The sequence below is a fragment of the Thunnus albacares genome, chromosome 11 (genome assembly GCF_914725855.1).
Source record: "Thunnus albacares chromosome 11, fThuAlb1.1, whole genome shotgun sequence".
Taxonomy (NCBI): domain Eukaryota; kingdom Metazoa; phylum Chordata; class Actinopteri; order Scombriformes; family Scombridae; genus Thunnus; species Thunnus albacares.
Window position 1 is genome coordinate 17,404,846 of NC_058116.1, and position 14,423 is coordinate 17,419,268.

At 41.1% G+C, this 14,423-nt stretch overlaps 1 protein-coding gene across 7 annotated transcripts in view; it reads right to left on the minus strand.

The window, feature by feature from the left end:
• fmnl2a (formin-like 2a) overlaps positions 1 to 14,423 on the minus strand; it is a 55,902-nt gene that overhangs the window by 8,636 nt on the left and 32,843 nt on the right. For 4 of the 7 annotated variants that reach the window (XM_044364889.1, XM_044364895.1, XM_044364891.1 and 1 more), the window contains exons 5-16: positions 13,301 to 13,384; positions 12,146 to 12,301; positions 8,580 to 8,688; positions 8,285 to 8,361; positions 7,519 to 7,612; positions 6,075 to 6,149; positions 4,652 to 4,762; positions 4,139 to 4,288; positions 3,662 to 3,763; positions 2,838 to 3,159; positions 2,536 to 2,721; positions 902 to 922 (exon numbers count right to left, since the gene is read on the minus strand). In XM_044364889.1, coding sequence (XP_044220824.1) covers positions 902 to 922; positions 2,536 to 2,721; positions 2,838 to 3,159; positions 3,662 to 3,763; positions 4,139 to 4,288; positions 4,652 to 4,762; positions 6,075 to 6,149; positions 7,519 to 7,612; positions 8,285 to 8,361; positions 8,580 to 8,688; positions 12,146 to 12,301; positions 13,301 to 13,384 — 1,487 coding nt within the window. The remainder of the gene's footprint in view (positions 1 to 901; positions 923 to 2,535; positions 2,722 to 2,837; positions 3,160 to 3,661; positions 3,764 to 4,138; positions 4,289 to 4,651; positions 4,763 to 6,074; positions 6,150 to 7,518; positions 7,613 to 8,284; positions 8,362 to 8,579; positions 8,689 to 12,145; positions 12,302 to 13,300; positions 13,385 to 14,423) is intronic. The other 3 variants (XM_044364892.1, XM_044364894.1, XM_044364893.1) reach the window with 1 other exon arrangement.

The window sequence follows — 14,423 nt, forward strand, 5'->3', positions numbered from 1 at the left end:
ATGGGTGGACGGGTATCTCGGATATGGTGACACACATGGATGAGACGCATCTGTCTGATCTCTAAAAACATACAATCTCACTTCCATTTGATCACTTTTTAAATGTTAATTTAACTGAATGCTTCTTTTGCCCATATTGGTTTCTTAGACTAAACATTTCTTTTTTACTTTTTTCATGCAGAGTGAAGCCTCTGAGCCTCTGGCAGGCAGGTAAATAAGGCCACAGGGTAAATAAAGTACAGTAAATGGTGCATATGGTGAGGATTTCCTGCCTGGCCTGGAGACAAACTATTTATCAGGGAGATTATAGCTATTTGTGGACACCTGGGCTGATAGATTGAAGCTGAGCATCAAGGTGGCACCCTGCTTTGTCACAGTGCCACATAAAGTGTCCTCAGAGACAGAACGATAACGAAAACAGCATTCCAGCTCCCCACAGTGCTTATCACTTTCTATCATCTGCGTGCCACAGCACATTGTGTCTCAGCATGCAACCAACACTTTGAGATGTAGCAATACTTAATTCATACAAACACACACACACACACACACACACAATCACAACACTGTGACTACATCAAGGTGTGAAGGTAAAACCATGCAGGATTTTGAAATTTGGTATTTTCTTTGTTGATTAAAATCATCGTTTTCACAGCAAGTCTAACTGTGAAAGAGACAAAAGCAGAAACAAAGAGAATTCATAAAGTCATGGTCCATGTGTTTTGGAACATGTGGGTTATAGATCTCGTCGAGCCCATGTTAGATGCAAAAAGAAATAAAAAGAAAATATGTTTGGGAATTTTTTTTTTTTTCCTTATGAAAATACCATTTTCAAAACTTGTGGGAAAGGAAAGGAGCATTGGGGAAGACAAAACACCAAACATGACAGGCAAAAACCTACAGAAAAGTTTGATGGGTCCCTCTGGTTGGCAGAAAAAGAAACAATTCAAAGACAAATCATTAAGAAATTGGCAGAGTTAGTGAGAAAGCTTAAACATGCACATCTCAAACACACATAGTAAAGGATCTGTACTTTCCACATAAAAGTCACAGGGGCGTCTAAAGTTTACTGACGAGTGCAAACAACATTTCTGGCATTGTTGGTGTTTTCTAATGTTTTCCTGCTTTCCTCACTCTGCAGCTTTAGTTATGACACTTAACATGTGAATACATAGTTACAGAAAGGAGCAGGAGTATGATTGACAGGAAGGTTGATAGCCTGAGAGTTTCAGTAATTTTTAAAAACAACTCAACAATGGGGAGAAACCTTAAAAATGTGTTTTGGAGTGTTCACAAATTTAAAAAAAAAAGTCAGCCAAATGAGCATTGACACATGTTTTCCTTGCTCCTCCTGTTCATAATGGCCAATGTAAGCAATGGGGGACAAAATCCACAGCCCTCGTTACGTGCAAACATATATTTAAAAGTTTACTTGAAGCTAATATGAGTCAATGTTTTTCAAAGTAACTGTCTTTTTAGTGCAGAATTCCCTCTTTTTGTTATGATCTAGATCCTTCCACTTCAGGCTGAACAGGAAAACACTATTCATCACAAAGAGGGACATTTTTACTAAAAAGACTAACTGTGGAAGATATCCTTTATTTGACAGGTGAAACCTCAAATTATCTTCAGATAATCTTTTAAATACACTTTTGCTCAAAAAGAGGACTGCAGATTTTGTCCCTCATCACTTATATTCTAAGTACATTTGGGGGGATCTTCTAATGGTCAGTATGAACAGGAGGAACGATTACAGCGAGCTAAACCTGTTTGAATGTTCATTTTTTTATTGTTAACCTATCCTTTAAATATACATAAAATTAAAGCTTTTGGTTGGATTTATAGTTAAGTTTTGTTGTTGTTTGAACTCAGTTTTATACGTATGCATTTACAACAACATTCAAACACCAGATTACAATATTCTATCCATCCATTTATCTTTTTACCAATATTCTGCTCAAGTCCCCCAACTAAAATACGACCTGAAAAACATACAAATATAAGAATAATGAATTTAGTTGCTACTGGCAAACTCATCACTATACATGCATGCAGCTGCTTCAAAGTCTTCCTGCAGCACCTGCTGCTTCAAACGTTCGTCAGATTTCCAGCGACTGGAAAGATTTTACTGTGTGTTGAGTTGGTATTAACATTAACTTTACTGTGGAGCAAAGTAGTTAGAATACAGCTGGATTTCCTTACAGTTCCAACAAAGCAAGCAAAGCTGCAGCAGGAGCTACAAGTGTTTTATTAATCATGTCATTGTGAAACTGCAGCCCTTTACAATGTGTTTATTGTGGAAATTAATACTTTAATCATCCAAATGATACAATACAGTGAAACAGTAACAGTATCAAATATATATTATTAATGTTTCTAATACAGTGTTTCCAGTAAAATCCTGCAGATTACTTAAAAAGCTGCTTAAGAAGCTGCTTTGCTCATTATAGTATAATTTTTCACTGCGTATCACATTACTCTCATTCTCAAACATTTACACAAACCTGCTTATTTTTGCCAATTCGGTGATCTTACCTGCTAACCCAGAGTTCATGATGACTGTTGGGGTCCCACAGCCTGGCAGTGGGGGGGCCACAGGAGGAGGCGGAGGGGGCAGAGGGACTGACATCTCTGGTCCGGGTGGCGGAGGTGGAGGTGGAGGCGGCGGAGGTGGGGGAGGTGCTGCAGCTGCAGGACTAATCGATGACGGACCATTTGGCACTGGAAAAGAGGAGGGACAGTAAGGAGAAGGTTAACAGGAATAACAGATTATACATTTTGTCCCGTCTTTTCTTTTTCCATGTCATGATTTACAGTTTATGTGTGAATAAACCTACATGTGCCGTTCTCTGGCAGCGGAGGGGGCGGAGGAGGTGGTGGTGGCTGAGCCGCCGTGCCCGCTACACTTCCCGCATGGTTTGGACTGACAGATGCACCGTTTCCTCCTATCACGGCGCCCGGCAAACCCTCCACTCCTGAGGGTGGCGAGGGCAGGATAGAGATGTCTCCATCTCCCTTCTTGTGGATCTTGATGGTGCCCTGCTTCTCCAGCTCATGGATCTTCTTCTCTAAATTAGACTGGCGCTGAATGGCCTCGTCCTTCTCTTTCAACTTCTGCCGCAGCGTGTGCACCTGCGAGTTGGTGTCTTTGTAGACTTCCTGTGAGGGAGGGAGACAGAAAACAGAGTAAGTTAGGGCTTGTATGGTCATGAGAGGAGCTGTGGAGAAGAGAAAAAAACAAATCTAAAGAAGTATTCATCTAAAAAGCAGGAATAGAGAAATCATTTTCTTTTACAAAGAGGATTACATGCTGACTACTTTCTAGTGCTGTTTCAAATATCTCGTTTTCCGATTAAACATTCATGATCATATGGAATATTTGTTGCCATTAGTACAGATTTATGGTTAAACTACTGTATAACTACTGCATAAAAATGGATGTGCAGTGAATCTAATATTGCATATGTGGAAGCATAAATATTGTGTTAATAACCTTATCATATTCCATTCTTTCTATCAGAGACTGCAAAACCTAAAAACTAACAAAGGCCTGAGAATTGTTACCTAAAAGAAAACTATTGAATTGATTTTTGATTGTGTACTGTGAGCATTTGTCTTTAACCGAATGAAAAAGGATGAATGTGAATGTTGAGAGTCTGACCCTGATGGATTCAAGCTCCTTGTTCCTTTGCATCAGCTGCTTCTCCAGCTCCACAATCTTGGACATGGCCTCATTCTCCGTGTCCTGCAGCTTCTCTGTCATCTACGAGAACAATAGCCAGGAGGAAAAGGTCACACAGCGAACTCATCGTGATGACAAGATCCAACTCGGTATGTCAAGAGATCCAGCGGGGCAGGATGTCAGATATTTAACATAGAGAGTATATTTTTACTTTAATGCATCGTTATGACTGAAAGTTACAAAAAGTGTGTCCATATATAATAAGGTTAAGTGAACGCATGAGACCAAAGGAAATCCCAGGCTGAGGACACTGTGTGATAAGCAAACAAGCGTGACAGAGCCTCAAACACACGGTCAACATCCTGACATTCTGGATGCTCATGTGTAGAGAAGACAAGGGGGACTGAGGAGTTTGTGTCATTTCAGAGGGTCAAAAAATCGAGGGACATATCTCACATGTGACATATTCTCCTCCAGCTCCTCCACGCGCTCCAGCGCTGCGTTTTTGGTCTCTGCATCCTCCAGGAGGGCTCCCACGTCAAACACATTGTCCAAGTAGGCCTGAATCTGAACCTGCAGTTTATCGCTCTCCGTATGCTTTAGTTTCTGGAAAACATACAAACAAAGAGAGCGTGAGGATAAGAGCGAGGCAGTCAGGGAGAGAGAGAGAGAGAGAGGGAGATATTAATTTTTTTTTTCCAGTTCCCTGCATGAGGCTGACTTTCTCAGACTCAGAGGCCAGCATTGATCTAACCTCTGCAGCGAGGCAGGAGATGAGGATTCACTAAACTGACTGATTTTTTTTTTTTTTTCTGAAGTAATGGAAAAGCCATTATTGACTGCTTTTCAGTGGTTGCAGTCTCAGGAGTGCTGTAATGACATGCTATGCTCTGGACTGAGCTGAATATTAAGAGCGGGCGTGTTCTGTCTGTCTGTCCAGTTTTCCTGCAGCATTACGTCTCAACTCACGTCTAAGTAGTCATCCAGACACAGCTTGGTGAAGTCGTATTGTAGATGAACTCTGAAGTTCATGTCCTCCACTGAGTGCACGACGATGTTGATGAACTGCATACATGCCACCTAGGGAATAGAGACAGAAAAACACACTTAGTGGATGAAGATTCAAAACAGCATATGAAGTAAGCTTTCTGATTTTTTTGTAAATGCTGCATATTAAAAATACTGTATATCACAATAATTATAATTAATGCATAACTAAATGCTTTTTTAATGACCCTGAGATCCAAACAAACTGCTGACAGTGTGATGTAAAAATGTGTTTAAACAGTTTTGAGGTTTTTGTACAACAGCTTGGTACTTTTTGGAACTAATTTTATGCTTATTGTCACAACTGTTGCCTTTTAATATCTCTTCCTGTGAAACTGTGAGTATAAATCCTCATTACTGTGCTTGCTCAGCTGGTAGAGTCGCTTATCTGGCAGATTAAAGGGATCTGAAAAAAACAAATTAACAAATCAGCCTGGTTCAACACCATTGGCTGCCTTATGGGAGGTAAGCAGAAAGCGATCGGGGAGGGATCTCCTCACAGTGTCTAATGTACACACACACACTTCTTCTCACCCTGACGCTGACTTAATGGACTTCCCGAAAGAAGCTCCGTTGTCTCGGTGCAACATGGCAGCTTTGACAATGTCTGTTTGCTTTAGTGCTGCTGACCAAGGAGCGGACTAGTGACAGAAGTGCTATTCAAAGTCCTATTGAAGGCCTATTCAAACACAGCATCTGCTGGTTTTCACTCACTGGCTCTTAAACACACACACACATATATTATATATCCCACATCAATAAAGACACTTAGAGAGAGATACACACACTGGATAAAATCATGTTTAAGTTGCCACTTTTTTCACAATATCTTTTATTCTGATCTGCCTAGCTAATTAGCACCACTCAGCCTGGAAATTACACACTTGCACGGGTTCTTTGCTTAGGGCTGCTGATGTACTGCACCACACATCTGTAGTTTGTTCTATGATGAGGAAAAATTAGAGTGCTTGTACAAAGACTGATAGCCCTGTGAGTGTGTGCAGGCAGACTGGTTATTTTTGAGTTTGGACAAACGTAGGAGGACACGTGTTAAAAATATTCAAGATATCTGTATTTCTAACCACCTGGAAAAGATGATTCTTTTTATTTACTATTTTAACCTGTCGAACACATCGATTACATTAAGCCCAAGTTGCAGCTTCTAAACTCTTGACAGCAGAGAAAAAGAAACATCATCAAACACCTTCACTCAGCCTTCCTCAGCTCGAAAAGCTCCACAAGCTCTCTGTGGTTTGGATGCCGGCTTTTGGAGGGATCGCAGTGCGATCAATAGTTATTAAGAAAGTGTGTGTGTGTTTGTGTGTGCGTGTGTGTGTGAACGTACCATGAAGTCAATGTTGTTGTCCTCGTTCTTGAAATACTCCATTAGCCTCTCAAACCGCTGTTCCTCCACACATACCTGCAAAACAAAACACATCTCACTTTACTGAAGTCATTCGAGTCAAGGTGTGTGGAAGAACACACATCACTGATCAATGCAATCAATCAGTGATTTGCAAAAATGACACCACCGACTCCTCATAATTTACACAAGTTTTAAAAAAAAAGGAAAAAAAAAAAAAAAGAATCAGGCAAAATACAGCTTGCGATTTTGTCAGGACCATTATCTAATATCCCCCATTAACCATTCCTGCTAAAGATGAAAAGTCAGCAGCTAAAAACATCACCACTTGCCATCAGAGAAAAAGAGCAGTAGTTTTTAAGAGTGATAATTATGGTGATCAGTTATTCATGAACTGCTGCTGAATGATTTCTTTGAGTATCTGCTCAGTGCATCTGTGTTCAATATTGCTTGTGGTACAACTTTCACCACATACACTGAAGTTTCTTGACCTGCCAGTGGAGCTTGACTACAATTTGGGCTGGTAGAAAAGATAAAAAGAAAGAGGCAGTTGCTCTGTAGTTCAGACAGTTCATCTGAGGGGCAATGAGGGAGATGGAGCATGATGAAGAACTGAGGAGGAGGGGAAGAATAAACAGGAGCGGCGTGTATCCAAAAACCTCTGTGCGATGCCTCGATTCTCAGCCCGCAGCCCGCTTCTGAGACAGGATATCAAAGACACTTAGCGAACTGGATCAAATGACACTACACTTGAAAGTGTCATGTTTAAATCAAAGGGAAAAAAAACAACAAAAGTCTGCCTCTACCACAAAAGAAATGTGAGCCCCGCTCCTCACGGGCTTCCAGCAGCCGAAATGATCATGACCATTTCTCAACCTTCATCTCATTAGATGAGTTACGTTCTCCCTAAGCTTTATCCTACCACTAATGCCAATGCCTCTGAGAGCAACACTCAATATTTCATTCAGGGGTGTAAATATTGCATTAACTGCAGTCGGCCCGTGTTTGTGGGTCGTACGCTACAAAATGGGGCTGCTGTTAGCGCCCACTCCATCACAAACCCTCCTCTCCTTTTAACCGGCAGCCTGAATACCTCATCCAGACAGGCAAGGTCAGGCGAGACCGTCTGTTATATCAGTCTCTCTGCTATTCTGAGTTTTAATGTGTCTGCCAAATCCAGTTAACGCACAAGTAACTGTTATATCTGGAGGTCAAGTGCGTCTTCCTGTGTTATGCGGCTAAACCGGTTTCTGTAATCTGTTGACGACGAGCTCATTCCGAGATGCTATCCCTGACAGCAATCTGCTGGTCTCACGTCTATAGAGTAGGCATTCCCACAGACTGAGTCACCGTTTGTAAGTGCATAGTTGAAATGTAATGACATATTTGTCAGACCCGACGTCCCTTCTCTCCGTGCTGCTCGTACCTCTTTAAAGTTGTCGAACGCGGAGAGAATAATTTCATGGCCTCCTCTCACGAGACAAACCGCCGCCAGGAGCTCCAAGACCAGAGCTTTAGTTCTATAAAACAGGGAGAAAATAAAGGCAAGAACAGTTCGTAAATGACAAGTGCAGCAAACCCGTACTTAAAACACGCAGCAAACAAAGTGGAAAACTGTCATTTAAGATCCTGCCACTGCTGAAACATCTGTGCAAAGTGGATCTGCATGTATCTAATCTGTGTGTGTGTGTGTGTGTGTGTGTGTGTGTATATGTGTGTATGAGACAGGTGCATCATATGCGTCAAGTATCCAGTTTATTCATGCAGGATTTCTCTGTCTGGATGGGACAATATGTGACTGGTGATGCAAAGTGGTTTCACATCCACTTTTGAGGAAATCCTTAAGCCCCGGGCCATGAAGTGAATACACGACACACACACACACACACACACACACACACTCACTCAGACAGTCACACAGAAGTGAGTCCTTCTGGTTGCTGTCTCAGTGAGCAGCTGCCAGTGTAGTGGAGTGTGTGTGCCAGCGGTGCCCTGACCCGTCTGTCGAGATGAATGTGCCCCTGAGCAACAAAGACACTCGCTCTGCATCAGACTGTGCAGGTGCACTGAGGAGGATAATGTTTGGTTCTGGATGTTCCATTATGAATTTTGGGTATAAGTCTGTAAAATATCAGAGTTTATTTCCTATAATTTAAGTGTTTGTTTTTTTTTTACTGCTGGTTTTAACTTACCTTGCGTTTTTATTGTTGAGACTTAGTGCAATTTCATTCACAGCATGTGGATGTGACATGACCATGTTGAAGCCATACTGGAATATAAAAAAAAAAATAAAGAGAGGGAGAAAGACAGAGACAAATAAGCTAATTAACCACTGAATAAGCAAGATGTGCATTCCTCTACATAATAAATGAATCATGGAGAACTAGCAGAGGAACAAATTGAATTTAGCTTCAGTTAAGAGTGCGCTTCAGTCCGGAGGGACACGCAGTCTGTGTGGACGCTCTGTGAAGAGTGCAGAGGTCTGACCTGGTAGTTCATGATAGCGCGTAGGCACATGATGCAGACGTGGACATCATCTTTCTTACAGACCAGTCTGGAGTTTTTCAGTGTTCTCCGGCTGGGCAGTGTGTTACAACTGAAGAAAAAAACAAAACAAAACAAACAGAAAAGACAAAAAACAATTCAGTGAAAAAGAGAAAAAGAAGTGCACAAGGCCTGGATGAAGAAGAGAAACAGATGCCTTTTGTAAAGAGCCTCCATCACACAGCACCTCCTTCACATAGGGAGGCTATTAAACTGACACGCCACCTTACATTAACAAACACAAAGGCCATGTAATCTACAGCTTCTCCAGGGGGCCGCATGATGCCCTCTTTTAATTGTTTTAATTTAACGTCCTTCTCAAAGATATCGGTTACAGCTTGCACAATAGCAGCAAGTCATTTGCATGCAGTGCAGTGATTGGGGACAAACCGGGCCCTTTTTACTCCTGGTGCAGCTCCCACAATAAAAAACAAAATGCTGGAGCTGCAGTATTACCAGTAATATGTAGAGCCAGTCAGAGCCAAACGATTTATTTTCAGACTTTTGTCACGAGGTTCAATTACCAGCCTGAGTTCTGGGGAAAAATGTGTCTTCAGGCTACTGATAGACACGCCGATTCATGTCAGCTTCCATGCCTGAAGGCGTGACTCTTATGTGAGTCACAACATGGTGTGTGTGTGTTTGTGGGTGTGTGTGTCTGAAAACAAGAGGCAGCAGTTTTGAGAAAAAAAAATGGTTGAGAATGTTTCTTTTATTAGGTAATGTCATTAAAAAAAGCTAAAAAAAACAAAACATTGCTGTAGTCACAAAGGTCTGACATTCACCATGTGAGTTTTTGTACGTCTTTGTATTTGTGAATATCCTACATGTTTTGTTTAGCAGGATGTGGTGCCGACCGGGTGCAAAACAAGCTCCCTGACATAAATGCAGTGGATTCATGAGACACTCGCTGACAGAACTGGAGCAGAAAAATCTGTCCCGGGCTTTTCCTCTCCTTGTTAATCAACATCCAAACTGAGGCGTGGCGCAATCTGGCGGAAATGAGTCAACAATATTTCTTAATCTCAAACCAAACTAATGAAAATGATTATGTAACGCCCAACAAAATTCAATACCTTGACCTGCTTTGACTTGTCTGAAATGACTTGAGTAAACTTTATATGACACGTTAAACATAGTTGATCTAAAGTAGCAAAGATTGATAAGGTAAACGGATATGAAGGAGTGGATGCTTTTCTCCAGGTCAGATACACACAGAAATGTTTGGATATAATTAAAGCTGATAATTAAAGCTTCAATCAAACAGGAAACCCAAAATTTGGAGTAAAAAGAGAGATTAGTGCTGCAAAACTGTAAAACAACTTCTGATCTATTCTCACTAAACAAGATAAAAGGTCAGAACTGTCCAGGATTTGATGTCCTGGTTTCAAAATTTCCTGCCCAGCAGGACGACAGACACCACAGAGCAACATCAAAACACTACAACTAGAACTACAGACTATAAAATACAGGCTAACACAGCTACTGTATGTACTGTATCTAACTCCATGTAGCTCTTCAGACATACCGTCTCATTTGAGAACACTTTGGACAGCTGACCGGCACACTTCAGGGTGGCAGTTTGAAGAAGACACACACAAGTCTTTATTTGACACCCAGTTACTGGCAGTTACACAGTTAATCTGAACTAATATAATCTAATGAGAGATTAACACAATAAAAGAACAAATATTCTGTATAATGGACATTTAAGGATTACAAAACCACTGACAATTAGAGTTTCCCCAATTAGTGCGACATCTCTATTAACCAGTAAAAGCAGAAATATTGCAGACTTGATGCTTCCAAAACACAGAAGATTTAAGAGGCTACCTAATCTACCGTTGCTGTTTGTAGCCTAGAGTTAAGCTTTTACAGGGCCTTTGTAGAAACTAGGCTAGCTTCTGCACAGAATGGCGTTTAGGGAGCCACACAAGCAGCACACAGGCACAGAGGCGAGAACAATGGGTGCAGAAAAACCCATTTGCTCCAAGGAAAGGAGAATTCAGTCTCAAGCGCAGGAGGGGAGGCTGGCAGTACAAATAATTCACATCCCCAACACAGACAGCGGGACAAATAAACTCGGCAGCGCTAGCAGGGAGGCATAAAGTACAACGAGGCAGAGGGGATTGTGTATATTTGTGTATGTGTGTGTGTGTGTGTGTGTGTGTGTCTAGGGAGGGAGTAGGGATGCGGGGTTAACTCTGCAGAAAGCTTGCTGTGAGCCGGCAGAGCGGAGCTTAGACCTGCCTGCTGTCGAAGAGTGGCAGACAGAAGAGCAGATGACTATGAGGGAGCACCAGGAAAGAACAGAAGACACAGTCAGCCTCAATGAAGACACTCTGACTCGTTACACATACTGTACACGCTCCAGAGTGACGACACAAGGGGTCACATCTGGAGGCAGTAGACGCTTTTAGATGCCAGTTTACAGATTAACACGGGCCAATATTAATGTTTTACAAGGGGTACCAATATCAGTGAAATCTCTGCCAATTAGGCACAGATAAAATATGCATAAATCATAATGAAAAAAGCACTTCCCAGAACAGATTTTCAATTACATTTTTCATTGGTTTTCTGATGAACTGCACCTTGTAGGAGTAGCTTCATATACAAGACACACCATTCTTATCTAATCTTATGACTGATGTCAATGGCTTAACGTCTAAGTTACTGTAAAGCAGTTTTTCTATGCTACAGTTACTCACAACTTTCTTTCTACTTAAAAAACGTCTGTTAAAATGTCTTTATTGTCAGACAACAGGCAATATTAGAAAAAAAATAATGAATAACATTGATTATCGTGCAAGGATCTCATGTTAAGACGACATGTGCTTCGTCGCTTCAATAGTGCTCTTTGTGTACAATGTGTTCAAGTTAACCTCTTCAAACCAAAGGATTAGAGGTCACAGAAGTCCGCGCGAGTGCCGTACTGAAACATCAATGGAATGACAGGGAGGATTAGAGAAATAATGCACAAGTGAATGGGATTTGTGCTTCGGAGCATATATTAGCATGGGCTCATGAATTAACTGCTGGGAAATCCTCTGCGTACAGGATTTGGAGTTACTGTTTGGTGTAAAAGCAAAACAGGAAAAAAAACAAAAAACAGATGTGTTCCATAAAAAGATTTTTTTTTTTCCTTCTGCTGCATCATCTGTCACAGGGGGGAAATCTCTGTCACTTATGTGTCAGCATCATGTGCACAAATCATGACTTTTTGACAATCCAAAAAATACAGACAAATGGTGTTTGTCTCCCGCTGCAGAAATGTGTCTTAAGCCATTTAAAGTCTTAAAAGGCCCCGTGACTACACAAAGGGGCTGCTGAGGCATCATATGAAATGTGTGACTTCTCAAAATAATCACAATGTAAATCACATTACTCCTGTCAAACAAAAAAAAGAAGCCTGAAAAGCAAAGTTACCTGTGAAAAGTCAAACAAACGCACGTGGTTAGTGGGGAATCTTTTTTTAAACCATCGGTGAGTTTGTGTGCATATTTTACCGTAACGTGGAGTGTCGCCCGGCTCGCGTGATGCCGTTCCCGGTGATGGGAGACGGCAGGGTGCTCCCTCCATGTAGATCTTCTATAGAGCGGCTCCAGGGCTTCGACTTATCCATCGCAGCCTCTGGGTTGTTCTCCACACTGTCTCCATCAAACCTGTCGCACCATGGAAACCAAAGATAAAATAAAAAACTATCACAGTGCTCATCAACTTTTATTCTGATCTACAAATGTTTTCTTATTGGATTTTTGAGGCCGATATCTAAATAAATCTGATAATGATATAACTGTTTTGTACATAAACACATAGACATATTCTGCAAGGATCCCTAAAATTTGGTTAGTAGAGATATGTCGGAGGCAAAACATTTTGCAGTTGGAAAAAAAGCTTTATTTGAAACGTGAAAGTAAATAGCATGCTAACACTGTTTGGCTAACATCAGTCTCTGGGATACATGTTCTGTGTGCTAGAAAAATGTCAAGCATTAAATATTAAACACACTCTACATAAAAAATACAGATATACAAAGAGGTACTTGTGTACTACTTCTACTGTATCTCCTATATCGGTCAGGCACTAGTATTGATGTGTGGTGGAAGAGGTGAAAAAGTGCTCAATTCCACAGCGCTGACGATAAAATTTCATATTTTTGGTTTAGACATGATTGGTAAGAAACAAAGTTCATGTTTTGTTGTACTTGGCAGAAACCTTGGAAAAAGCTGCTAGTTACAGTATACCTGTTATGATCTATTTCAGTTCTCAGACTGGTTGTTTCCATGACTTTCATTACGCGGCTGCAGTGGTAAACACACTTTTATGGCTAACCATTCATAATGTGGACAGACCATAATAACATATGGTGAAGTTGGGGGGGTGAATTAAAAATTTTACTGCGTAGCTCCAGCCTTGAACGGGGACCTTGTGACTGACTAATAATCACGCCGTCAATCTATGAATAGAAGCCTATGGTTGGTATAATACACAATGTGTCAGCAATGGGCCCGAGTGACTCAGTGTTTCTGACAACCAGGCAGTAGCGGTGGTGCTGTGTGGAGACGCATCAGCGACTGTGCAGAATAGCAGCATTGTGTTTGGTTGTCACTTCTGCATATAGACTATGGTGGCGTAGAGTGAAAGGGCTGGTAGTGACTTACGTGACGGCATACTGTGCAAAAGAAAGATACTCCACCAGCACGTCCAGGCCTTTGTTCTCTTCATTTAAGAATTCTCTCACCCACCTGAGGAAAGAAGGAAAACAAGTTGAACTCAACAAAACGTGTCTACGGTTTATCAGCGGACAAATCAGTTGTAAGTCTAACCACTTGCTGTTATGATAAAAATCAAAGTCCCGCTCCACTCAATTTCTTCTTGTACTTTCAGTTGGATGTTTGAGCTTCACTGTGCAGAATGATCTATGTGCAAAGTTTGACACTTAAAGTCTGTTTTCACATTTGTCCACTGAAAGAGGAAAGTTTCTCTGTGCTCACCATTAATCTGAGTTTAAAGCTTGAGCATGATTTGTGACATCACAACTGGTTTGGAGCCAATCGTGGTCCAGTATGCAACTTACACAAGTGTGATTTGTAAACCTGCAAACCTTCAGTGCACAAACACTGAAAATGTACTTTTTAATGAAGTAGGACACATCTTGTAAAACTTTTGAAATGAGCAATACATGTATAACCATAGATTCTAGATTTGTTTTAATGAAGGAGAAGGAGTAGATGTCATTGTAAGAATATTTAAAAACATATTAGATACAAATTATTATTCATAGCAAGCTATTTGTTATGTCTTAAAACATGTCTGAAGGGGATCTTTAAGGTATTTTTGAGTTTATTTGTGTAGTATGTATATAATGTGGAACTATATGGTATGCAAGCAACCACACACACATAAACAGAATCTCATTATTGAATCCGCCTCTCTTTTCTATCCCTACACACACACACACACACACACACACACACACACACACACACACTTTCTAACTCTAGATAAAGACAAGCCCACTGAATTGAATGATCAAAAGCCCATTCTCACCTTCCTTACAGGCCCTGAAGTGGGCCACCCATTCAGCACTCGGCATGCTTTCATTTTTTATTCTGCACAGAAAAGCCGAGCTTTTTCACACGAAAGTTCCCACTACCTTCGGCATGTGCTGTTCTCCCTCCATATTTACAAGCACTGTGAGCCGAATCACAGAGCATCTTTATTTAATCGCATCCCTATAAAAGGTGCTTTGCCTTTGAGGTCCGACTGCTTCGACAGGCCTGA